This window comes from Manis javanica, chromosome X (assembly GCF_040802235.1).
Source record: "Manis javanica isolate MJ-LG chromosome X, MJ_LKY, whole genome shotgun sequence".
Lineage (NCBI taxonomy): Eukaryota > Metazoa > Chordata > Mammalia > Pholidota > Manidae > Manis > Manis javanica.
The window spans coordinates 121,471,126-121,499,046 of NC_133174.1; the positions used below are offsets into that span (position 1 = coordinate 121,471,126).

The following is a 27,921-nucleotide window of genomic DNA, read 5'->3' on the forward strand; positions in this document are numbered from 1 at the left end:
CTGTATTCTCAGAAACCTAGCATTCTTCCCAGCTAGTCAATAAATATCTGATAACTAACTGACTTCCATAGCTATTTTTGAGCATCTACTTTTGTGCCAGGTTATATGTCAGATGCTGGGGAGTCAAAGTGAAATAACACACGGACCCTTCCCCTAAGGAGTTCACACTCTGGTGGAGAAGAAAGATGTGGAAGGAGACAGTTCTAGCATGGTGTTATAGGTGACATGTTAGGAGGAAGTGCTAAGGGAAGGGTGCTCAAACTAGACGAGGGCAGAGTGGGGAGAGAAGTCAGAGAAAGCTTTCCAGAGGAGTTTATGCCTGAGCTGGAGCTTTAGGATGTAAAGATGTGTGTATGGTGGGTGGAGGTGGAAAAGGTAATTCTATTCAGAAGAAAAGGCATAAAATACCATGGCACATTCTGGCAATTAGGATTAGTTTAGTGTGGCTAGGACATGGTATGTGAAGGAAGGATTGGGAGATGATGCTAAGAGGTAAAACAGATAACGAAGGCCTTCAGATTACAAGGCCATTGGGAACTACTGAAGAACTTCAAAGGAAGAAGTTTGGTGGTAACATGCATTTTACATCTCTGAAGTCAAGATGGAGTACCATTAAATCCAAACTTTAGCTGCCACAGATGCAAATACACTGATCCCCAATCTCCGTGCTCTGCCTGGTGGCCACAATCCTAATGACTAAACACCTACCAGAAAGATAAAGGGCTTTGTCCACCATGTACTCTTCAGCAAAGCGAATATGACAAAAGTTCTTTTTGCTCTTCCGAATAGCAATGATCTCTCCACACTGTTCGAACACTTCCACGATGATCTGCTCTGTCCCATTTTCAGGCAGGCCACCCACAAATACTGTTTTGCATCCTGGTGGTCGTTCTCGGGTTGCAGGAGGTGGAAGATCTAAGTGTAATTGCAAAAGCATTTGAAATTAAATTTGAAATTGAAATGTTTGCTAGGGACAGACCTCTTAGAAATCTAACATGCCCAAGAGATAGTCTTACCGTCCCCATCAGACGTTTGCCTAAGAGTGTCAGAAGCATGTGGCTTCTGAGGTGCTCATCTCTGCTCCACAGCAAACTGGTTACATGAACCTGAAAACCATTTTATTCAACAGTTTGGTGACCTTGATGTCTACAGGATAAAGACTCAGACCCATCTGTCTGTCCCATCCAGAGTTTGTTAATTTAGTTCTTGACTTTTGTTGTGACAATGCAGCTATGCCCAATTTTCAGTCATTTTTATTAAGAAAGACAGTGGGGGAAATAAATCCCACTCAGTTTAAATTCTTACATTCAGCAATTCTCAGAACCACTGTCCCTGAGAGAAGTTTTTTTTAAAAAAAAATCAGTTTGTAATTATTATATTCTCTCTGTTCATGCTTACTGAAAGAACTGCTTCCAGATTAATCTGACAATGATGGGGTGAACATTTACAAAAATATTTATAGCAATCAGAATGATTTGGTTGACAAAGTCAGCCAGAGTACCAAACAAACCACTCCTTTTGTTCTTCGATACCAGTGAGCCCTTCCTCAGATTCCTGCTGGAGAGATGCAGTTCAGAGCCAATCATGCAGCATTTAGAGGGAAGTATGAAAGACAGCAGAGAAAGTAAGCTCATCTGGGAAATCACTAACTAAAGTGAGATAAATTTGGCTATAGAGAGTCATTAAAAACCTACTTAAGGAGATGATTCTCCCTCTGCTTAAAAATATGCTTTCTATTTATCTTACACCTAAAGCCTGTTGTATTTGCCAGATCCTTGTTGCTATTATATGTATCAGAGCTTTTCTAAAGCAAAATCCTATAGTCCATAGCCCAACAAAATGAAGCTTGATGGCCAAGGGTTTTTCTAGTGTTGGTTTTGTACCTGCAAGGATTTATTTTGTGTAATCCGTTCTTTCCATTCAGCTCTCAATGATAATTCTCCCAGCTGAAGATTTGGAGAGCTCAACAACCAGTGATTATAGCTCACATGCAAAAATAAATGAATCTCACTTGTAGCTTAGGCCAAAGCTCCCAACTGACACTTATCCAAGTTGGCAAGCAGGTGATTTGGGAGCTCCCTTCGGTATCAGCATCTCTAGCCTCCTCACTTTGCTGCCACTGTCTGTGTTAGTGTGGCTGAGAATAAGCAGGTTCTTTTTTTTTATTAGGTATGATTGATATACACTCTAATGAAGGTTTCACATGAAAAAACAATGTGGTTACTACATTTACCCATATTATCAAGTCCCCACCCATACCCCAATGCAGGCACTGTCCATCAGCACAGCAAGATGGAGAATAAGCAGGTTCTTATGATGCTCTCTTTCCCTTTATTTAGCCAATAAAAGAGGTAGAGGGATTCAAGGAACTTACAAAGTTCCTGTTAATTTTTTAAAGGTCTGTAATTTCAAGTACTCACTGTATTGGTTTTTTGGGTTCATTTGAGAAGTTTAAAGGGAAAAAGAAGATAACCGAATGAGCAGGAATCTGAAATGTTTAAGTCATGGACACTGCAGAGGCTATAGTTTTAGCCAAAAAGGGGAAAATGAGTCCAGAATCTCTTGAGACTTATGATTCTGAGTTTTAAAGGACTGGAAGTGATTCTGGACATCACACTTCCAGAGATTCTCAACTCTGGCAACACATTAGAATCAACTTGAGAGTCAAACAAACAATGCTTGGCCCACACTCCAATGAGTCTGATTTAATTAATCTGGGGTGCAGGCTGGGCATTATTTCTTAGAAGCTCCTCAGGCAACTAACTCTACTGTGTAACTAGGGATGAAAACCACTGACTTGATCTAAACGTCTCATATTATAGAGGAAAAACCTCATATTATTTCACAGTAGATTCAAAATGTAGCCTCTCCATACAGAAGGTCTATCAACTGAAGTGAAAACTCTTGGCAAGACTGACTTCTCCGGAGAGACGGTGTGTCTTCCTCTTATACTACCACCTGAAAACTGCAATTTGAGAATGCAGTAAATCTCTGATAGCCACCCTGTGACAAAAAGCAACTATGTTCTAGAGAGCTTTCTTTTGCCATATCTTTGATTCCTGGTAATCAGAGGGTATTGCTTCTAGGACAATGGAGGTACTCATTCAACATGTCTTAAAGAGACTAGTGCATGGTCCAGTTTAGTTTAATGCAGTGGACTTTCAAACCAGAACTGCTTTTGCCTAGTCTAGATTAGAGAGGTTAAGTTACTTACCCCAGATCTCATGGCTATTTAGTAGTGGAGATCTGGGATATGAAACCAGGTCTGTGCTGCTTTAGGGTTTGAGCATTTAACCATTATACTATACTGCCTACTCCACTGAAGATACAAAGCTCTGTGTGCCACCTACCAATTTGCTCTTGCTTTTCTTAATACATTTTGAGGCACTTTTGCCTACGTGAATAATTATCATGATAGCTTTATTTTTAATGTCAAAATTATATTTTTAGAGTTAAATGAAACCTTGGTGGTATCTAGGCTAATATAACCCAATACCCTTACTTTACAGAGACCCAGAGAGGTTGTGACAGCCGAAGATCTCATGGTTGGTGACAGAGCTGGGAGCAGAACATAGTTTTCTTGACGTTTAGTCTGGCAGTTTGTCCACTTATACTATGATAACATTTTTTTGCACATTTGATGCAGACTCACCTAATGGTCAGTTGGCTATATGTCTAAAGCTCAGGAGAGATATGGACTGAAAATACAGATTTTGAAGTTGTCAGCATGTCAGGTAATTACCCCATGGTCTCTTGCTTTGCTCTCTAGATCTCTGACCTCTCCATTTGTATCCACCCATCTATCCATTCATCCATCCATCCATCCATCCATCCATCCATCCATCCATCCATCCATCCATCCCTCTATCACTCAAGAAATATTTGTTGAACACGTACTACGTCAAATGCTTTTCTAAGTACTGGGGATACATCAGTGAATAAAACAGACAAAAATTACTGTCTGTGGGGTTTACATTCTATAAATTACACAGTTTGTTTAAAGGTAATAAGTGTTATGTAAAAAGTAGAGGATAAGTAGTATTGGCAGTGTGGTAGGGAGGGCTGTACTTTTAAATAGGTTGTCAGGGTCACTGAGAAAGACACATCTGAGCTAACACTTAAAGGAAGTGAGTGACTGAGTCAGGCAGATGTTTAGGGAAAGAGTATTCCAGGCAGAGTGAAGAACCAGTGCAAAGGTCCTATGATAGAACACTGTCTGCTGTGTTCACCAAACAGCATGGAGGCCAGTATGACTGCAACAGTGAGTGGTGGGGAGGAGAGTAATAGGATACAAAGTCAAAGAGACAATGTGAAAGTGGAAGGGCAGATCATAAAGGGCCTTCTATGCCACTAAATGGACTTTGGTCTTATTGTGAGTAAAATAGGGAGCCAACAAAGGGTTTTGAGTAGAAGAGGGTTGTGATCTGACTTAGGTTTTAAAAAGGATCACTCTATCTACTCTTCTTGAGAATAGATTGTAGAGGGCAAAGGTGAAAGGAAAACCAATAGAAGGCTATTGCCATAGTTCAGAAAATGTATCATGGTGGACATAAACTAGGTCACAGCAGTAGTTATCATGATAATAGCAGGATTCTAGATGTATATTTTAAGGTAGACCTGACAGTTTTCTAACATTAAATATGGTATGTGAGGGAAGGAAAGTAGGTAAGGATGACCCTTAAATTTTGAGCTGAGCACTTAGAATGATGCAGTTGCCACTATCTGAGTTAGGGAAGGATTCTAGTGAAATAGGTTTGGGGGAAAAGATTAGGAGTTTTATTTGAACATATTAAGCTTGAGATGTCTGACATCTAAATGGAGACATCAAGTAGGCGGTTGGATGAGTTTGGGGCTCAGAGGCAAGGTCTGAGCTAAAAATAGAATTTAGGCTATCACTGGTATATAGATAGCTTTCAGCCATGAGATTGGATGAACTCATCAAAGGTAAGAATATAGATAGAGAAGAGGTCCAAGACTTGAACCATGGGGCTCTGCAATGATACGAAGTCAGAGAGAACAGAAGGTTATCAGCAAGGGAGACTGAGAAGCAGCAACCCATGAAAGGCTTTCAGAGTCAGGAGTTGGACTCTGAATTTGTGGGCAGTGGTATCCCTAGAACATTTAGGGTTCTGTATATATGACAAGCGCCTGGATGAAGTGTCAGGTAGAAGAGAGGGGAAGGCATTGATGGTGAAGATACTTTCTAATGAAGCAACAAGACAGAAGCAAATTGTATGGGTGCATAAAGACTACAAGAGTCCCTAAATCAGAGGATCTCATTGCTGAGAGGCCATTGAGTGCAAGAGGATATACCAGAGGCAGGTAGGAGTATGTACTGGGGTTTATAATCAAGACCTTATGAGACAGGGTTGGTAGCTCTGGAGAAGATAAGGGATTCAGTCATGCCAAATCCCTGTTCTTCCCAGCTCACTGCTCTGCCCATCTCACCTTCATGAAGTTCTGGGGCTATTAACAAAAATGGCACTTTTTCCTTGCTTTCCAAAGAGAACTAAGGCAGGCTTCTGTGTTCTCCCTACCCAAATAACCTGAGCTCCCTTTTAACAAAATTCAGGTTCTAAAAAGGAAATATAACAGCAGTTTACTTGGCTGAACTGCATGAGGATGATTATTTTCTAAATTCAATTCCAAAGCCAGGTTCCCTCCCAGAAATCACAACTTTACTGGCACTAATTGCCCTATCAGCATTCTTAACACAAAGATGAAGAACTGAAGGATGAGTCATGAAGGCAAGATGCTTCTTGCTGCTCTTCCAACTCAGAACTGAGAAGGCATGGCTGTAGGTGGGGAAAGATAAATGTATTTGAGAGATATCTATTTCTTTTATTAGAGACTATCAAAAGTTAAAGTCTCTTTAAGCCATGTATTTTTACATTCATTTAAAGACTGCTCAACAATGTGATCTATATGTTATACATAAGGTATCTCTGCTATTCTTTGGAAATTCAAAAACTGAACATCCTCTAAAATCTCCTCTTGTACCCAAACTAGACATTATAGGCTGTGAACCATCCTGTGAGGTTAGACTTGATTGAGACAATGAAAGCCTGATGTAGGCTGATTATGTGATAAAAGAATGATTAAATCAACAGGATTCTACCTTTACTTAAGCAGGTTTATACTGGTAGTGTCTCAAGTCATGGCTTTTGAAGTGAAAAAACGTAGTAGTATCAGTGTTGCACAGCTATCTCTAATCCAAAAGCAACACACTGGAAGAAAGAACAAAGGAAAAAATTCCATTGCCCATTTGTAGGGACAGTGACACTAGGAGTAAGAGACAAGGGTTCATCAGTGCTGCTCATTCACCTAGGCACTAAGCACAAATCCAGGAATTGGCCACTTGAGCTGACAGGTAAGGCCTACTGGGGCCACCTTATTCTCCATTCTCTTGTAGCTCTTCTCCCAATTCAGTTCTCTGAAATGCTGGCCTCTTAGATTTCTTATAATGTCTGGAAGGTAGTACCCCAAGTTCAAAGACTTAAAGAAGGCTGTAAAAACATTTTTCACTAGCAAAAGGGGCCAAGATGATTCATCCAACCAAACCTGACTGACTCTAAAATCCTCTTGGTTATGGAACAGACCACACTATGTAGAATCTGGGTCCCTACCAGGGCCTGATTCCATGATTAATTGATTCCTCTGTAAGGTAGAAGATGAAATAGTTGTCTGGTCCGATGTCAGAGGTTCATGTTTATCCTGATAAGGCAAGTACATTTGATCTATGGCCTGAACCTTTGAGTGCGTCCCATAACAAACAGCTTTAAGCTCTTAGCACCATAGAGGCAGCTCCCTGAAGCAGAACACCCAGCACCACTATGTGGAAAAAGCTTTAATGAGGTTTGGGTCACATGCAGAAGTAGCTTCTGATTATTCAGAGTAAATAAAACCCAAATAAATCTAGAAAAAAGTTTGAGTCAATTATTACTGCTACATTTTAATTGAAATATGGTCACCATATCTTTGCAGATGTTTTTAAGAGTCTAAAGAGAAAGCTATTCATTACTGACAAGAGAGATACCCTAGATCATTTTTGCATTGACTGGACGGCGGCAAGTAGCTTGACTTAGTCTCAGTGTTCCTCTTTCAACTCACAGTAAGTTGAACTTCAACTCCTTGTCTATCACAGCCCATTAGCTGAACAGCAGTAGTTCGAGTGATGTGTGACTAGCTGGTAGCAGTGGAGGAGTCTTAGCACCAAATGTATATTCTCATGTGCCTCAGGTAGGCTCTGACTATACTGTATTTCTGCCATCAGCAGCATGTAGGCCAGTTATGAAAAGGACAGACCATAAATGACAAGTGTTGAACAATTTGTGCCAGGTGCCTCCTGTTACCAACAAACCCGAATTTCTTACCAGAAGGCATTAGAAACATATTTTATCATTTTACTGCACCTGACACACAGAAACCTACTATTCTGTGCATAATTCAGTTTTGCCTAGTAAGAGAAAATTTCCCTGTCTTCTGTTTTCTAGGTGAAACTTCTTTACATACATCTATGAAGCCCTTGGATTTTCTTTTGGAAAAGAAAGTGTTCCTAGACACCAGAACATTGTGACTTGTGTGGAGAAAAAGCAGAATATTACTTGGATTTGGAGGGAAGAGGGTGCAGCTTTTACAATGTATTATCTCTTTTACTACTGGCATATCTGGTGGAATTGGAGGAGGTACTATTCCCAAGCCAGGCATCATTGGAGTTATTGGTGGAATTCCAGTCATCATTCCAAGAGCAGGATCAAAGTCTAAGAAAGGAGAGGAAAGAGAAAACAATAAATGACACCAGGCAATGTCAAGTAGAGGCAGAATGTTACCTCATTAACTTCAAACCAAAGATCTGTCAAAGACACAGGCAAATATTTAAGAAAACATGGTATTAGCACTACCAGGTCTTAAATATTATATTATACTTGTGCATTTTCCTTTTAGGATGGGGCTCTTTGTTTTTGTTTGACATCCAATATAGTTCACTAGATGATTGTACCTTGTCTGTTGATCTTGCCTTCAACCAGTTCCCAACACATACTCTCTGCTCCATTCAGATGAGGTTTCTTGTTATCCCTGTCTTTTTCCAGTGTAGCATGGTATTAAGAGAGTACAATTTTGGGGACCAGACAGACCTATATCCTAGTTCCACCCTTTGTTTAGTAGGATGAATCTTTTGAAACTCCATTTCCTCATTTGCAAAATAGGGTTAATTCCACCTACCTTACAGGGAGCTATAAGGAATAAATAAAATCATGAATGTAATGTGTTTCATAAAGCATAGCACAAAAATTGTCAATGAATAACTATTCTCTGTGCCTTTGTTCATGTTATTTTCCTTGCCTGGAATCATTTGCGCCTCCCTCAATTCTCCCCATACTTCAAGGCCTGGCTTAAGTTCCACTCTCTTTGAGGAACACTTTCCAGATAATTCTGGCTCATTCTTAACTCTGTGTCTAAAACTCTGTCTATACATGTTGCCACTGAATTTTATTTTATGTTGTATCATCCTTTGTCTCATTCAGGGGTGTTTCTAGGATGTGTGGGGAACCCTCAGCAAATATTTTCTGTGTGGATTGTCTATATACACAATTTGATTCACTCCAAATAAGCATCAACAATATTCTGGTGGTACAATCTCACACAATTCCATGAAAGAAATACTGTACCAGCCAGTTGGAGTGATTTACTCGCCAGGCCACCTTCCTGGAACTGAGACTCTGGGTGGACTCTGTAGGCATGAGTTCTGAAGCTTCTTGGGACTAGTTGACTCCACATGTTGGGTAGAAGATTAGAGAGGGCCCCAAAGGGGGAAATGGAGACTGGGTTCCACATAGGTTCAGTCTGAGATTGGGGCTCCTTACTTAGATGACAATGCAAGCCTGGTCAGTCCCAGCCACTGGAGGGGAACTTAGAAAAGTTCAACAGAGGTGCTTCTTGTGATCAGAACCCATATAAGATCTGCTCTGGACTGTGGGCATCTATGTTAATCATACTACCTACCTGGATAGTCCTCAGCATTGTAGGGGAGCTTAGAAAATATCAATGCAGGTAATCTGAAGCATGGGGTCCCCTGAGATGTGGGCCTGGGGCAGGGGTCCTGCTTTTCTGGGTCTAAGGGTGGTACTGATTTCATTGTTGAAATTTTGTCTCTGTATCAGAATGGAAGTTCAACCCTATTCTCTGCTATAGAATGCACAGTGGACTGTAAACAAAGTATTACATAAGGAATTCTGATAGTGTTAGGGCAGTGTGGTAGCAGTAGCTGGTCCTACTCCCCCAAAATTTACCCTGTTCACCACACAGGCCCAAGGGGCCATGGCCAAAAGGATGTCCTCAAGGTAGCTGTAAATCAATCCCCTAGGTGACTTTCTAAGATATTGAACAAGGTGGGTCTGAACAGTGGGAAGAATCTGCAATTCCTACAAAGCAGAAGTTCAGGTACAATAGGACCACTAGCAAGGAGTCTTGTGACTGGGCAGATAGGTAGGTGGGTGGCACGTGGGTCCCCACTGCAAAGCCAGTCCAAGAAAACTAGGGCATTTCCCATCCTCCACATGCTTGTCATATTGGATGTCAAGACCCTGGACTTGCTTGGGAAGGAAAAAGTTTCTTCGAAGAAGAAATTTTAGTTTTCTGAAAACAAATTACTTTTAACCTTTATCTGTCATCTCACCCAACATGCCCATGTACATGCACACATGAGCACACACACACACACACACACACTCCCATGTGGCTCTCATATCACTACTCTCCTCCACACTAGTCATATGATCATGAAGAAGGTTTCTTAATATCTGTGTGCATCCATTTCCATTTTGGTAAAAGTCGGCATAAATAATGACATTTAGCTCAAAGGATGAAAGGACAGAACAGATATGAAAAGCTCAGGCATGATAGGTGGTAGTCCTGATAGGTAAATTGCCTTCCTTCCATTCAAAACATGCATAAACACATCAATAAATTCACTTATTCAGGCATTCATTCCCACATCCCACAAATGTTTGTGATGGGCTCCTGCACATCAGGCTCTGTGTGGGTGGGGGAGGGGCTCCAGGTCTTCCTCTCCATCTTGGAGAATTTAAGGCCTTTGATACCCCCTGTATTCCTATGCTGTGGAATAAGAGCACTGTGGTTAAGATGCCACTTATGTCTTTAGAAAATTTGATTCCTTGTGTATAAAATTTTGGAAAAATTGTTAACATTATCTCATCCATTTTCAACTGTTAATTTTCAGTGGGAAAAGATCAGATTAGACTGTGCACCAACTAAGCAATCCCATCTATTTTTTCCCTCCTACTGAAATGTTTGTCTTCCTTTTATTGTTCTGCCTGCCTCCTCGTTGTTATTCATATAACTGTCACTTACAACTCTACCTTAGCACAGATTACAGAAACATCAGTTCATTAAACAAGCTCTGCCACTTTGGATGAGAAAGAAATGCTGTCTCCACGTACTGTCTACTAATAAATGGAGACAAACAAAAAACAAATACACAGGATAAATATAACTCCTGACTGATGTACACACCACTCTGCTCTTTGTTATGATTACATTAATATTTTATGAAATTCATTTAAAAGCAAGTGTATTCATGACATATGGCTAAAGTCAGAGTAGATAACTCCCTTTCTTCCTTGTGTTCAGTGTGCCAAGAGTTCTATAGGTTACATTGCCGAGGAGGGCTTGCTAGAGAGCAGGTTGTACAGGATGTTTCAAAGGCTCCTATCACATTGATTATTTCTTTAAGTTTATCTTCAACCATTAAGCACCAAAGGAGATGTGAATTTCCAATGCCAACCAAGAAAATAAGCATTTGAAATTGTGAGCCTTATTCAAGTATTGTAGAACTTCAAACATTGAACGAGTCCAACAATTTGAAACACATTGGGAATAGAACACCAGAGAAATTCTCTCCATTTTTGAGGCCCCTGACCTGGCTTGAGGGGTACACCAGATATGTAGCATTACCACTCATGTTAGGAACTCAAACTTCTGAAGGAGATTTGAAATCATTTTATGAAAGGGTAGTGGAAAACACCACGGGATTCCTCCCAAGTCTTTTCCACAACTACCCAGTTTTTGCTTTTACCATTTCTTCTTCCAGCACCCTTTTCCCCCTACTGCTTTCTTGCTCCTTGGCACAGCCCTTGGTGGAAGTGCCATAAGATGTTGGTTCACATTCCCTCTTTTAATTCGTGCACTTCCCAAAGTTCCAGCTTACTGGAAATGCTGCAAATGCCATGTGTTAATTGCACCAGATTGCTCCTCAGATTTGCAGCTCTATTACATAATTTCAGGTAATGTCACAGTGTAGCCTTAGGCATCCTGCTGCTCAGCAACTTGGCACTCACTCAACCTAGTTACCTAGCAACACATATTATTTTCCATTCTCTCTACACATCTGAGCCAGGGAGTTACACTGGAGGCACATATCATTCCTATGCTGCTGTCCAGGCACCCATATGTTCATCCATTCAATGTCTGGATGCTAGGCCCTGTGCCAGGTGTTGGGGTTGAAGAAACAAATAGGACAAAATTCTCGACCTCGTAGTCTAGTTTGGAAACAGCCACATGAAGAGTTATAATGCTGTATCAACAATTATATCATCATCAAAATTGTTTATTGGGTACTTACAATGTGCCAGGCATTGTGCTAAGCATTTTATATTGTCTCATTTCAACAGAACTGTGAGCCAGCTATTGTTATTACCCTTCAGTTTATAAAGCATCTGGGGCTCAGAGGGTTTAGTTACTTGCCCAAGGTTACACAGCCAGTAAGAGGCAGAACTAGGATTCAAATCCAGGTTGTTCTAACTCTAGTGCTCTTAACCAGTACACTGCCTCTCAGTGTAGTATGAAAATTGTTTTAATGAATTAATTTAATTGTTAGGTATAAGGTGAAAGCAGGCATGCTGAAAAACATGGCAGATGAGCAACAAAATGATTCTATACATCAAGAGGTGAATCTAGGTGTGCCCAGTCTCCTTTGAATCAGGCTGGGCTCTAGAACTGCTTTGACCAATAGAATATGGCAGAAGGGATGTTGTGTCTGTTTTCAGGCTCAGGCCTTAAGAGAGATACAATTCCCACTTTTTGTGTCTGGGAACACATGTTATGGAAACTTCTAGTCACCATATAACATATGTGATTAGCATGGTACCGAGATCATGTGGAGAGGGCCTTAGAGTAAATGGAATGGGAGGGATCCAGCTGAGCCCACTGCTTTTCTCTGTCCATGTCAAGATACCATGCATATAAGCAAAGCTGTTTTGAAACCTCCAGACTAGCCCACCACAGCTGAGACATCCCAGTTGATACCATATGGAACAGAAGCATTGTCTAAGTCCTGTCCAAATTCTTCATCTAGAAAATCTTGAAATAGAATAAAATGACTTTTTCTATTTTATAAATTATAAAGTAGTTTGTCATACAGCAACAGATAAACAGAATATACAGCGTGTTTAGGAAGTGGGATGTGACTGGTTAATAGAGTCAGCTATTTTCAAAGAAAGAAAGTAGAAAGTACCCTGAGCACCTAAACTAGACTGACCATTTTTCTCAGCTTATTGAAAAGGTATTTTGGGACCCTTCAAGGACCTAAAGCCACTGTCTTGGGCAGCTGTACTGCTGCTGTGTGGAAGGACCACTTGGAACAGTGCTAATGGCTAAAACTCTGCTAGATGTACTAAGACTACAGATGTCTACAAAACACTAGAAACTTTAGAGGTTGTCTATCTTCAATGTCTGACAAAAACACCACACATGCCAATTTTACAGTTGGTATTTTCTGACAGGCCAGTTCACACTGGCTATCTTCCCGTCAAATGCAATCTCTACTTTTGCAGCATGGGAGGGAATGGTGCCCATAATATTACTACCCATTAATCGAGTGTGTGTGTGAATTTCTGGATTTTATAGACATCATCTCAATCTTCAGAACAATCTTAAGGAATGGATAATATAATTATTTTCTACTTTATAGATGAAGGAATTAAAGCTCTTAGAGACAGCACAGTAAGGTCACACAGGCTTTCACTAATCATGCTCTTAATCATTAGTCTTTACTGCTCACCACATAATCTATGGTCCACAGGAAAACAAGGATGCTCCTTGTCAGATTAAGCTCTGTATCTACCTACTCAACCTGTAACAGGCCTTCAAATGTTCCTGTCCAAGAGGCTGCTTTAGGTTTTCTTATGTCCATTCCTAGAATTTCCTGTTGAGATATTTGATATATGTGTTGTCACAGTGTTAGGTAATTTAGAAGCCTCTGTTTTATTGTATTGTATTGTATTGTATTGCATTATTGGAATAAAGTTGATATACAATATCACATTGGTTTCAGATGTACAACATTGTACAATATAGTGACTCAGTAATTATATATTATTACTATATGTTTGCCACAATAAGTGTAATTGCCACATATTCATACCAAGATATTACAATATTATTGGTTATGTCCTCTATGTTGTGCTTCCATTCCTATGTCTAATTTATTTTACAATTTTCAGTTTGCACCACCCTATCCCCTTCATCTATTTCATCCATCCCTCCAGTTACTTCCCCATGGGGACCAATAGTCTGTTGTCTATATTTGTGGGTTTATTTCTTTTTTGTTGTTGTTTGTTTTTGTTTTTGAGATTCCCTATATAAGTAAAATCATATGATATTTGTCTTCTCTGCCTGGCTTATTTCACTTAGCATGATATCCTCTATGTCCAACTATATTATTCCAAATGGTAATATTTCATCCTTTATATGGCTGAGTAATAGTCTATTATATATATGTACCACCTCTTCTTTTTTTCTTTTGACAAGTTTTTACTTTTATTTTGTCTCTTAGTTACACAAATTGGTAAAAATTAAGTACACTATCTCTGCCAAACAGAAATTATATTTTTCTGATCAAATTTAGGAAAATTGGTTATCTAACAAATATCCTATGTGATTGTACTAGAGAAAAATGTGAACATTTTCCTGAAATATCCAGACTATTTTTGTTGTCTAGTTTATGTCACATCCTCAGCTAATGAAGGGCTTTGTTTGAATTTAAGTAATCAGGTGAAAAAACATGTCAATTTTCCTTTATTTTTGAACCAGTTTCCACATGACAACTGGCAATACATAATCCTGGGTCTTATACTGTTTCAGATGGCATTTGAAAGGGGTTAAGTAAAATTTAATATAGCTTAGCAGAAGAAACTTGTTCAAGCATGTTCACACTTCTAACATAAAGACAAAACAAATGCTTAATGGTCTACGTTTCCAATGGATATTCCTCTGCTGTTTAAAATGTAATTTCATCAGTGTAATGATTATGACATTTTCCACACTTCAAGTAATTTTTCTAAATAAACATTTTCTAAAAATATACTTTATAAAGGTAGCTTATTATTTCAATAAAAAAAATCACTGATTTAAAAACAAATACCCAGTAACGGGAAGTTTTTGCCCTTGCCCCCATGTTTGTTTTAATTATTTGATGGGGAGTTCTTTTACCTTAATTCTCATTCCCTGGAAATAACGACTATCAACAATTTAATATATTGCTATAATCCTTTTGATTTTTTCCCTATATGTATAATTTTATGTATGCTGTTTTTGCATCTTACTCTTTTCAACTACAACAAACACCCTAAAGAAGATATAAGACACTTAATCTTTGTTAACAGTCTTGGCTTTGATGTTAATTTATTCTTAATTATTGAAGGCATTCCTTCAATGAGTAATTGTCATGGGGGATAGGGCCGTGGAATCTGAGGTAAAACTACCTAAATATATCCTTTTAAACTTAGCTCCCTGAAGATGAAAAATTCCTAAAATAACAGGTAGTCATCAAACTGAGGTGCTAAATACTTTATCACTTTTAATGCTTTCTATCAATTACAAAGACATCTTTCATAAATAAAGGTGTTCTAAACATTAGTCTAATTTGTTGTTTGTATCAAAATTTAGTATGATGGGATCATGTCCTGTCTTCTTCACAAATGTGAGAAAATCTTCAGGGCTCAATCCCATGGTTGCAGCATTGGTCATTGGATGAAAATATACCTTTTTATGTCCACCTTCCAAAAAAGCAGAATCCAGAACAAATCTCACATCTCCATCATCACAGAAGAGTGCCAAGGGTGTGGCACAGCCTTGGCCAACTTTTAGTTTTTCTAGCATGGCTGTTTTATCAGCAAACCACAGATTTCCACTCCCAATACCTAACTGCTTGGCAAGATCGTTTAAATTAATTTGTCTGTCATGAAGAACTGTCACCAGCCAATAGCCCTTTTTCCTTTTGTCTTTAAGAAATAAGTTCTTACTATGTGCTCCTTTCAAATGTTGAATATGAGGCATCATTTCTTCAACTGTAAATACCTCCGGGTGCTCCACGACTTCCGTGCGGATGGCCAAGTGGTCGAGTCGCCGCTTGAGTGCCTCCCGCAGTTTGGCAGCTGCCATGCTCCCGTTGTGGCGGGCGGCGGGGAACCCCACCTCTTCTTTTTTTTGAAACATCACTAATATTATTTTTTTATTTGACACCATTAAAAACCTGAATTTTAAACAGATTCTGGGACTGGTGGCTCATATCCATCAGCTCATTCAACTTTAACACCTGTCTCATCCCCAGTAGCTTTCCAGAACTATTACCTTCACCATGAAGCTCCTTGAGTTTTCCCAATTTAAACTTGGGAAAGCATTTTTACTTTTCTAACAAGACATCATGAAACAGATAAACAGATTGGCAAGCCTTTTCTGTCTTTCCCAATGCTGTCTGGAATCAACGTATTGACTACTCCTTTCAAGCCATTTATCTGCACTTCTCAGGTCATGATTTCTATAATCTTCTGGATTTGGTGGACCTGCTGATGCTGAGCATAAAAGGTCTTCCAAATTTGATTAATGTATTTTTTTTAGTAAAACCAACATAGAATATATGAAGCAAATAACCACCAGCAGTCTTGACATCAACATGAGCTTCAGTCATGGTCTATTGTTTTTTGACCATGGAGCACATTTTGTCATGGGTAAGATACAGGCCATGGGAATTAGTGAGGCAGTTTTTGCCCTGAACATCATCAGTAATTAGCTTGGATTTTCTAAATGCAACTTCATCATTCTGTAGATCAGCAAGACCCACTTCAAAGATATAACACTTGAGGCCATCAGATACAATTTTGGTTCCCTGAGTTCCTGTGACTAGTGTTTACCTGATATTTCTTATATTGAACATGGCTGGTGCTTTCACACCATACCACCCTTTCTTAGAAAATGGATCAACCATTTTGTTCTTGGCTCCCTTTTTGCCACCTTTTGTAAGGTGCTTGTTCTTACCAACTGCCATGGTGCTGCTCAGAGAGCCAAAAGGGCCACATCTTTACCCATTCATCTATCAATAGGTACTTGCGTGCTTCCGTATCTTTGCTATTGTAAATGATGCTGCAGTGAACATAGATGTGTATATATCTTTTTAAATTAGTGACTTTGTTTTCTTTAGGTTAATTCTCAGAAGTGGAATTTACTATTCTTAGTTTTTTGAGGAACTTCCATATTGTTTTCCACAGTGACTGGACCAATTTACATTCCAAGAGTGTAGGAGGGTTCCCTTTCTTCCACATTCTTGCCAAAACTTGTTATTTCTTGTCTTTTGGATAGTAGCCATTCTGACTAGTGTGAGGCAATATCTCATTGTGGTTTTGATTTGTATTCCCCTAATGATTAGTGTTGTGGAGCATCTTTCAATGTGCCTATTGGCCATCTGTATGTTTTCTTTGGGAAAATATCTGTTCAGTTCCTCTGCCCATCTTCAATTGGGTTATTATTATTATTTTTTTTGGTGTTGAGTTGTATGAGTGTACATATTTTTGTTTTAAATCCATTGTTTTAGCTTCAACCCACAGAAAAAGTTGGAATTGTGGCAATGCATGAACTGGAGGTAGGCAAAGGTAGGAGATGACACATCCTGCTTGCCTTTTCAGAACTGGACTCTGGTTCTGGCTAGCTGGAAGCTCCTTTGTACCCTCAGAAAGGCTCTGCCTGTACTCAGAGACTTCTCCCCATCCAAATCCTCCCAGGCCCATAAAGGCATTTCCAATCTTTGAGCTGTTTCAGAGGCCCTTTGAGCACCAGGAGGTAGTTTGCACTCACAGTAAAACCACTTAAATGCAACCACAGAAGTCTAAAATAAGTGTTCCAAATGGGATCTAATTATATATGCACAAATAAGCTATTTTATAGAAAATTATGATTCCAATTCAGGTATTTATTTCTGGGACATTACCACTATTTCTTTAGAGTTCCTACAAAATTCATTGAAAAATTAAGAATTATGCCTGTGTATACAGAAATTTTAACCCACTACAGTCCTTACTGTCTCCTCCCTATGCAGATCCTTGAAAAGACTTTTCAGTCAGCATGAAGAGAGAACACAGATTTCTTAGTATAGCTTAGCTGAGCTGTGAAATGATCCTAGCTTATCACCAGCCCTCTTTGAGATAGAGCATAAGTTTCCAAAATTTTGCACAATGACTCAAATTCTACCAACATCTGTCATGCTTCTGTAGAAGCTCATTTAAACCTTGTTCCAGGCTGGCTGGAAAATTGAGACAGGGCCCCTCATCCCACTTTAGCTAAAACCATACTTTTCTACATGCTTCTACCATGACACCTGCCTCACTGTAGCATAGTTATACTGATTTTGCTGCTACTGCCACTGGCCTCTAAGCTTGAAGGCAAGGATTGAGCCATGCCCATTTTGGATCCCCTTGACCTAGATCAAAATATATTTAATGAATAGATGGGTAAATAAAAGTATAAGTGGACAAAAGGATGGGAAGCCTTTGAGATGTTGTCTGCAAGAGGCATCTTAGACATGAGAAAAAATATAGGGTCTAAAACTACTATGTCAGTATGAGGGCAGGGATCTTGTCTTTTTTATTTAACGCTTTCTCTCCAGGCCTTCTTGCAGTACCTTGCATATAACAGGCCTCAGTAAATATTTCTTGTATGACTGAATGAAGAAATGGCCTTATTTGGCCACTCTTTGTAACAGTTTTCATGGTGAGTCTTGAGAGTATCATCACTAGGTAGGATTTAAGCTTGTTTTGGAGAAAAACTGATTATATTTGGTGTAGCGTTTTACATATTATTGGCTTTCAGTGAAGTGTCCACTATGACAATCAATAGTGCTCTCCTTTTTCAGGACCTCAAACCTATCTGCCACTGAATGCATATTCTATTTGTAGAAGATATTAAAAATAATACAAACACGAGTCCAGGCTTCCTTTATTTATTTATTAATTTTTTTAGTTTTAGAATAGAGCAGTGGCCTATCATAGATCACACATCCTCATTCTTTCTTTCTGTTCCCATCAGAGTTGGCCTGCTGGGTTCAGTGAGACCTGCCTTCTTAAGAATGACAATGCCCATAGATAGGCAGGGTCTTGCTCTGGGAATACAGTTCTTGAGGGCCCATATTTTCCAAAATCTCTGATTATGCTGGTTGTATAGTCAATAGAGTGGAAACACTGTAATAAGAGACTTTTCCTTCTTTGAGACTTCACAGGTTCTGCATTTGGATGCTAAGGATATTTTAATTGAGGGGAATATAAAGGAAGCACCATACAGTATTCAAAGAGTACCCCTTCATCTATCCATTCTTGTATTCATCTGGTATGAAGGGCAAAATAATGCTCCTTAAACAGAAGGCCTGACTCTTTTTGGTGCCTCTCTTCATGTGAAAACTAACATTAGTCTTATTTGACCAGCTTGGAAAAGCAAATACTCTTGCAGGAAATAGCTGCCAGCCAGAGGGGACCTCCTAATCTGCCATTGTTGTGGATTAACTTTATTGAATAGCAGCTGTACAAAATACCATGTTAAATGAAAGGGAGCTCCACACCAAACCCTAGAGGTTGCCTGTGTCTGCTCCCCACTTAATGAATGTAATAAGGCAGACAGTACCCCAAGGACAAGTATATGTCCAAGAGACTCAGCTTCCATGACAGTATGGATTTGAGCTCTCTAGGGGAATCAAGGAAGCTTATACATCATTGTTTTCCATCAAGGCCAAAAGCCTTTTCTATTGTCACAGGCCAGATGAGGCAGGATGAAGAGAAGTCTGCTGACTCAGTAGAAAGCCTCCTAAGGTGGGCAGAAAAGTAGCTGCATTACTGAGCCATCAGTGGGTGACTTCAGGAAACAGTTCCATGTGGCTCATTTGCCGCTTTTTCCATTGTAAGGAACCTTGAGGGATGGGGAGAGGATTAGGGGGATGTTAGCCCATTAAGATATTACACAATAAAGATGGCAGGCATCCTGTTCCCCAAACTTTGGCAAGAAGAAGTGTAGGCAGCATGGGAGTGTGATGCCAACCTTCCATTTCTGTGGACACCCCACCAGATTTACAGGGAGTAGTCATCAACACTACAGATACTGTTCTCTTCACCTGCCATTGTTCAGTGCTTCTCCAGGGAAAAAATGTGCCTCTGTACTTGCTATCCTTGACTGCTGTTAAGAATACAAACGAGCCATAATTCAAACTTTTGTGAACCACAGATCAGATATGAACTTCAAATAAGTTAGTAATAGCTAAGATCTTTGAGGGATACCGTAAGTCAGGCATCATTTTAAGACTTTACATGTAGTAAATAATCAATCTTCATAACAACCCTATGACATATATACTATTATTATTATCTCCACTTTACAGATGAAGAAACTAAGGCACAGAGAGGTTAAGTATCTTGCCAATGGTTAACAACTAATTAATGGCAAAGTAGGGATTATTTGAACCTAGGCAGTCTGGATCCAGATCTCATGTTCTAACCACAGTGGTCAAATTATCTTCCTTACATAACACAGAGGAGAAAAATCAGTTCACACAAAGCTCAAGGGATTTTGCATATAGCTTTACAAAGTATGTCTCAGCCCAATGTTATTGACCAGTGTAGTTTTAAGAAAAGAAGAGCACTCCTGAACTAAATATCAGTATTTCTAAAGATCTGGTTTCCAAAAAGTCGAGGAATTTTCCCTAGAGCATAGCTAAAAAGATTATTGAATCACAGGGTTGAAGGGGACTCTGAGAAGCCATTTATTCCTAGTCCTTAAGAAAACAAGATGTAGGCAAAGAAGGCTAAAGGTAGAAATTGAAAACAGTCTTGAGGTTTCGAATGTCTGGTTGGAACACACATTAGAACTGACAGTGGCTGCATAGCACCACATACTTTTAATTTAAGAAGCAACTTAGCAGCCATTTAAATAAAATATGTTAGTATTTCCTTTACCTTAAAGAGAATATAGTACTATTAATACTAATATTAATTATGACAGTTAACCTTTATTGAGTGCTTATTATATGCCAAGCATTGTGCTAAGCATATTATTAAATCTTCATAGCAATCCTATGAGGTTATTATCCCCATTTTACAAATGAGGAAACTGAGGTAAAGATAGGTCAAGTTACTTGTGCGAGGTCACATAGTTAGCAAATAACAGAGCAAGGATTCAAACTCAAGCAGTCTATTTTCCAAGCTTGTGTTGTTAAATACTAAGCAAGGTACTTTCTCTGCAGAAAGAGCCCTTTGGGCGACTGTTAAGAAAGCCTACCTCAATTTTCTAGGCCTGTTATTGACTCAGCACAAGCTTTCACTTGTAATTATGGCTTGGATGATTTACTCTCAATGCAAAGGCTTTTTTGCTGCATTATTATAGACAGGTAGCTAAGCACTGTGAGCATAGATTTATATTTAGATGTGGTAATTTACAAATAATCTGATATAAGCTAACACCTAGTCCCCTTGGCATTAGAGCCTATCTGTCCTCAAGACTTTTCCTGGATCATATACCCATACAGTTTAGATTTCCATAAACTGGCAATATTTAAGCCCAGTTAGATAGTCTAGTCACTCTAGACTGTAAGAGATTATGACTTGGGACCATTTCACATGGAGCTATAAAATAATATACAGTATTTTAGTTTAAATTCTATTATAATGAAATAATGAGAAAACTAAATAAAAAACCATTACTTTCTTTAGAAATATCTATGGGAAATATGGGAATAATGATTTTTAAAGTATTTTAATAGGCAACATGTTTAAGCCCTATGTGTCAGGCACTGTGCTAAGCACAATTTAATTCTCACAACAACCCTAAGGGTTAGATACTATTAGTCCAATTTTATGGATGAGGAAATTAAGTCTTGTACAAGATATTTAACTACCCAAGACGTAGCAGTGGAAGAAACAGGCTTGGAAGCCAGGCAGATTAGCTTGAGTCTGAGCTCTTAACCACTGTGTAATACTGGCTCTTGTCCTAATACCTGCTGACCCAAAATTGGCCCCACTAGTCACTTAAAACCCATGGAGATCTATGGTTCAATCGTTCTAGCCCTCAAAGGATCCCTGGTTACTCATTTAAATCATGGTTGGTCAAATGGAGTAGGATGCAGTCTAGTTGACACCAGCCCATGCTATGAATTATAGTTTAGTGGGACAGTTCTTTGCCTCTGCCATATAGAGAATTCAAGCTCTTTTTTCCTCCACCCATTTTTCATTCACATACCTTTTTCTTTATGTTTGACTGCATTTATGCTTGTTTCCTACCTTTCAATATAATAACATTTCTTAATTTATCATTAAGCATCATCGCCTATCTTATCTCACTGCCACTATAACCTACAAGGATTAAAAATCTGGCTGGAACTTGTGAAATTATTTTTTGGGGTTGGGAGTAGCTAATTATATAAACAAATGGTACAATACAGAAAAAGTGGCATCACTCTAGATTTTTTTCTCAACTTTAATGTGCTTGTGAATAACCTGGGGATCATGTTAATTTAAAGTGCACCTTCTGATTCAATAGGTCTGGGCTAGGGCATAAGATTCTGGGACTCTTAGCAGCTTTCAGGTTATGCAGACTATACTTTGAGTAGCAATGTCCTAGATTGCCCTGGTGCTGTCATGCTTTTAAGTGGGATCACAATTAAATGAATCTGGGGAGACTAATGTTTAGGTTACTTAAAAAGCACCCCAGGCCTCCATGATGGCTCCCCAATGTCTTCACAAACCCATTTTAATAGTTAATAGTTCTAACAGTACAGGAAGCTTTTTTGGGTCTAAACTAAACCCTTCAGATGCTGTGACATTTTTCTTCTGATTTTATCTTTAGTGGAGATGGAGTTAGTATATCATGTCCATTCTCTTAAGGATTACTTCGTTCAAAAAATTCTGAACAGTTATTCAATGTTAACAATGGTCTTTTGCGATGTTCTCTACCATCTCCTTTCCTCTTCTTTAGGAATCTAAGATTATTGGGAAGTCTAAGTTCTCATTCTAACTACATGTTTATTTGCCTCTAAGAAATATATAAAATCATGCAAACTTTGTAATTCCTTGTCAAATTTTGCTGCCTTTTATTCCAATAAGCTATTTAAATGTTCAGTGACCATATCTTGAATCAGATATATCCCCAGCTTGCTCATAGTACAATAGGGACTATACTAGTAGCTACTGGCTACCCAGTCTATAAAGCTCATATTACAAAAATGCACACTTGAGGCAGAATCTGGTAAATGTCAACTTCAAAATAAGTTGCATCATACTGTTATATTTATTACATGGTCAATAAGAAGAAACACTTGTGAAGTGATTAAAAATAGCCTACCAGGTAAAATTGGTTGTCCAGCAATTCCCAGTGGTGTCATTCCAAGATTATTCATTGCTGTGGCCCATGCAGTTGGATCAGACATAGGCAGTGTCATTGCAGTGGAATCCACATTCAGAGTTCTACTTTTATCAGCTAAAAAGAAATGACAAGTAAAATAATTTATTGTATTAGGTTTTCAAGATCTAGTTTACTTATCAATGTAAACTGGAAAACTCTTTACAGAAGTGGACTGACAGACCAGTGGAGGAGACAGCCTTAATTCCAGCATTTTACAAGGGTTAAAACAATACAGCTTGAACTGGAGGGAAGTCAGAGAATTTTATAGGAGTTTACCTCATGGCATTTTAGTGTTTTCCTTTCCCTCTTTTTCTCTTCCCCCCTCTTCACTCTCTTTCCTTCCCACTCTCCCTTCCTTTCTTCTCTCTTGTCTTTTTTATGAAGATTTTAATTTTGTTTAGAGCAATTTTAGGTTTACAGAAAAATTGAGGGGACAGTACAGAGATTTCACATATATCCCTTGCCTGTACATATGCCTAGCCTCCCCCATTATCAATATCCCCCACCAGAGTGGCACATTTGTTACAACTGATGAACTTACATTGACACATCATTTTCACCCAAAAGACATAGTTTTTATTAGGGTTCACTCTTGGTGTTGTACATGCTATGGGCTTGGACAATGTATAATGACATGTATCAGCCACTGTAATATCATACAGAAAAGTTTCAGTGCTCTAAAAATCCTCATGCTCTGCCAATCGTCTCTCCCTCCTCACTAACTCCTGGCAACCACTAATCTTTTTACTGTTTCCATAGTTTTGCCTTCTTTAGAATGCTATGTAGTTGGAGTCATATAATATGCAGGCTTTTCAGATTGGCTTCTTTCACTTAGTAATATGCATTTAAAGTTCCGTCATGCCTTTTCATGACTCGATAGCTCATTTCCTTTTAGTGCTGAATAATATTCCATGTCTAGATGTACCACAGTTTATTTATCTACCCACCTACCCACCTATTGAAGGACTTCTTGGTTGCTTCCAAGTTTTGGAAATTACGAGTGAAGCTGCCATTAACATCCATGTGCAGATTTTTATATGGACATAAATTTTCAATTCCTTCGGGTAAATAACAAGGAACACTATTGCTTGATCATATAGTAAAAAGTATGTTTAATTTTGTTAAGAAACTGCCAAACTGTCTTCCAAAGCAGCTGTACATTTTGCATTCCCATCAGTAATAAATGAGAGTTCCTGTTGTTATATATCATTGCCAGCATTGGGTATTGTTAGTGTCCTGGATTTTGGCCATTCTAGTAGCTGTGTAGCAGTATGATGCATCTTTTCATATGCATATTTGCCATCTGTATATCTTCTTTGGTAAGGTGTCTATTAAAGTTGTTGGCCTATTTTTAAATTGGGTTTTTTGTTTTCTTATTGTTGAGCTTTACATGTTCTTTGTATATTTTAGATAACAACCCTTTATCAGATGTGTATTTTGCAAATATTTTCTCCCAGGTTGTGGTTTGTCTTTTTATTCTCTTGACATTGTCTTTTGCAGAGCAGAAGATCTTAATGAAATCCAGCAAATCAATAATTTCTGTCATGGACCATGCTTTTGGTGTTTAAAAAGTCATCACAATATCCAAGGTCATCTGGGCTTTTCTCTTAGGTTATCACTTAGGAGTTCTATAGTTTTGCATTTCATATTTAAGTCAATGGTCCATATTGAGTTAACTTTCATGATGGGTGTAAGATCTGTGTCTAGATTCTTTTTTTTTGCATGTGGATGTCCAGTTGTTCTGGCACATTTGTTGAAGAGACTATCTGTTCTCCATTGCAGTGCCTTTGCTCCTTTGTCAAAGATCAGTTGACACTATTTGTGGGGGTCTATTTCTAGGTTCTCTATTCTATTCCATTAACCTATTTATTTATTCTTTCACCAATACTACTATCTTGATTATTGTAGCTTTATATTAAGTTTTGTTGGGTAACATCACTCCTCCAATTTTGTTGTCCTTCAATATTGTGTTCGCTAGTCTGGGACTTTTGCCTTCCCATATAAACTTTAGAATCAGTTTGTTGATATCCACAAAATAACTTGCTTGGATTTTGATTGGGATTGCAATGAATCTACTAGGGAAGAACTGACATCTTGACAATATTGAGTCTTCCTATATGCGAACATGGAATAACTGTCCATTTATACAATTATTTGATTTTGTTAATCAGAGTTTTGTAGTTTTCTAGGTTTTTTTTCCAAGTGTACACACCACAGACTTTGGGATGATTAAGAGGTTTCCCATCTTCTCATAGTCTAGTTGCATATGATTACCTCAGCTGCTTCCATCCAAACTATTTATGCATGCAAACCAAGAAAAAAACATCCAAGGGCTTCCATTGTAGCAATAAAAATGAAAAATTATATTCTTGATGTAATTTAATATCTTGAGGCAGTACTATTATAGAGATGGACACACAATCAACACATATCAAACTAGCTTATCTGAACACTGGGGGATTGTTGGGGGATACAAGAGAATAAGCAGATAGGAGACACAATTCTTGACTTCAAAGGTTATACAATCTAATTGAAAAGACCAATGATGATTATTACTATTATCACTACTCTACCACCTCCATCCATTACTATCACTAATTATTGAATGCTTACCACATGCTAGGTAAAGCATTTGGTATACATTATTCTCATTTCACTTTCAAAACAACTCTATGAGATAAGGACTATTTGTATCTCCATTTAATAGATGAGAGGTTTTGAAAAGTCATATATATGATCCAAGGTCACACAGGATGTGTACTTTTAGCCACTATGTTTTACTATCTCCAATTAAACAATAGGAAATAATGAAAGACTTGAATGGTATAGACCAGAAGTGTTCCTGAAGTTTAAGGAATGAAGGGCTACTGTGGCTTGAGTAGTGGAGAAAAGACTTCATAGAGAAGACAGGATTTGAAAGAATGGGCCAGGTTTCTATATAACATGTCTTGAGTGATGGTCAATTATTAGATAGGTAAAAAAGAGGAAGAAAGACATTCCAGGAGCAGGGATGACATAAGCAAACAGACATTGAAGGGTGTTATAATATATGTACATGCACATGTATATACTGCATAGTTGGGAGAGATAGTTGTAAGTCATCTGAACACAAAGACTTTTATTTTGGGAAAATTCCCTTAGGTACCGATTTCCATAGGAAAAAGGTTCCATGGATTTTCTCCTGCCTCCCAGTATGAGCTTCTGCCCTGCATCCCTAAAGGCAACTCTGCTCCAATATTACCGTGCTAATGTCTATCACATCTTTCCAACCTGGAACATCAGGGATGATTCTTGGCTGGGTTATTTATACAAGTGCTATTTTAGTTACTGATTGGTCAAAACAAGCAAATACAAATATCTAAAAACATTATTTCTGAAATATTAATTTTGGTTACTCTATGCTGCCTATGCCTCCTTTCCATAAACCAAACACACACACACACACACACATACACAGAGTGATTGATGGTCCTAACATTTATTACTTGTCTGAAGTCACATATCAGAACTGGTAATTTCCCAACTGTAGGAACTCCAGAGTTGTCCTCACACCCAGTTTTTAGTAGTCTCCCATGAAGGTATATTAGGAAACTAGAAATAGCCTCCTTGTAAATATCAAGAAAACAAACATGGGGCATCAAATATCCTTTAAGTCTAGAGTTTATATAATGATTATTAGGTTTATTTGGACTCCCAATCTCCAGCTAGAAGAGATAAGCTTTTAGGGAATGTTAGAGCTGGAAGGGATTGTTAGAGATTACTGAGTCACACTCTGATTTTCTCTGGTAATTGGAGAATGACTCCCAGAGGAAACAGCTAGGTTCAGAAGGATTGGGTCCCAATGCCAAAAATAATTTCTTGCAACAGTTTGGCTACTCTTTGGTTCTGCAGTCCTTGGAAATGTAAGAGAATCTGGTATTAATTGCAATGAAGAATTTTGAGATGCGAGAATGAGAATTTACAATGTATCAACCTAGCCAAACTCTGGACTAATTTTGGGGGGATGGGAAAGAATTATCTAAATTATCAGTTTTTTTAAATGACAGCATGGTAGTACTATTTTCAAAATATATATTAATTTAAAGTGCCTGTTAAAATGTTAACAAGTAGAATTTCTGCTAGGTTTGCTTACATGAACAGATAAGGACAATGTATAATTAACAGCATTATTTTGCTACAATGAATTGCATACTTAAATTCTTAAGGAGTTCTGCTTTCTTCTCTTCTTCCTCTCCTCCAGCCCCCATTTACACCTGCCAAATTCTACTCATTTTTCAAGGGTTATCTCAAATGACAAACCTGGTCTATGAAACCACCTCACTGGAATTAATTACTCCCTCCTATGCATTATCATAACATTTTATCTAGAATTTGATTTTCATATGTTTGCTTATTCTTACTCCTTTTCCCCAAACCAAATTTTATTGAATCTTACTATATGCCAGGTTCTGTGCCAGTGACTAGGAATACAGAGATACTCATTTACTGCTCTGGAAGAACTCACAATACAGTGAAAGGCATGACATATAAATAACCAAATACAAATTACTGTAATAAGCACTGCAATAAACTATGAGTAAATGCTATGGGGACAGGAAAGGAGTAATTAAATCTGCTGGAATGGGTTTGGATGTACGTGTTTGGGTTTGGGAAGAGGAGAGGAGGAATGCCAGGGAAGACTTCACTGGGAAAGAAACATTTGAAATGAGTCTTTAAGGAGAGAGAGCATTTCCTCTAGGTAGTGAATGAAGGGTTAGGGTTGCAGAGCATTCCAGGAAGCAAGAACAACTGAATGTTTACCATTGACTGCCTTGAATTATAGTTATTAGATACATGTCTCTCTTCTACTAGCCTGCATGCTCTTTTAGGTCAGGGGCTGGGTTTTAGGCATCTTTGTTTTCCCATATTTTTAGTTCAGTGTCTTGTAGAAAGTAGGTATTCAAGAAAGATTTGAATGAATGAATAAAGAAAATTAACATAGTGATTTGGGGGACAATAAGCAACCTATGCAATGACAATCATTGATTATTTGTATACCTTTTCAGAATGATAAATTGTCTTAAAAGGGATGACATAATTGCTAAGCTGATTCTCCAGAACAACTGAATTTACATGTAGTAATTTACTTAAGAGTTACAACCAGGGATAGATGAACTCAACTAATAATCCCATTTGATCTTGTTATCTATAATTTTTTCC

At 38.4% G+C, this 27,921-nt stretch overlaps 2 protein-coding genes and 1 pseudogene across 15 annotated transcripts in view; all 3 read right to left on the reverse strand.

The window, feature by feature from the left end:
* ENOX2 (ecto-NOX disulfide-thiol exchanger 2) overlaps nucleotides 1–27,921 on the reverse strand; it is a 291,324-nt gene that overhangs the window by 50,998 nt on the left and 212,405 nt on the right. For all 14 annotated transcript variants that reach the window (XM_037016941.2, XM_037016937.2, XM_037016938.2 and 11 more), the window contains 3 exons: nucleotides 22,663–22,797; nucleotides 7,605–7,760; nucleotides 709–915 (listed from right to left, as the gene is read on the reverse strand). In XM_037016941.2, coding sequence (XP_036872836.1) covers nucleotides 709–915; nucleotides 7,605–7,760; nucleotides 22,663–22,759 — 460 coding nt within the window. In that variant the 5' untranslated portion in view covers nucleotides 22,760–22,797. The remainder of the gene's footprint in view (nucleotides 1–708; nucleotides 916–7,604; nucleotides 7,761–22,662; nucleotides 22,798–27,921) is intronic.
* Nucleotides 13,252–15,491, reverse strand: LOC140847543 (prolyl-tRNA synthetase associated domain-containing protein 1). The gene has a single exon (XM_073228223.1). It carries the CDS (start codon nucleotides 15,457–15,459, stop codon nucleotides 14,932–14,934), a length of 528 nt encoding a protein of 175 aa, XP_073084324.1. The 5' UTR covers nucleotides 15,460–15,491; the 3' UTR covers nucleotides 13,252–14,931.
* Nucleotides 15,633–17,759, reverse strand: LOC140847544 (small ribosomal subunit protein eS1-like; annotated as a pseudogene).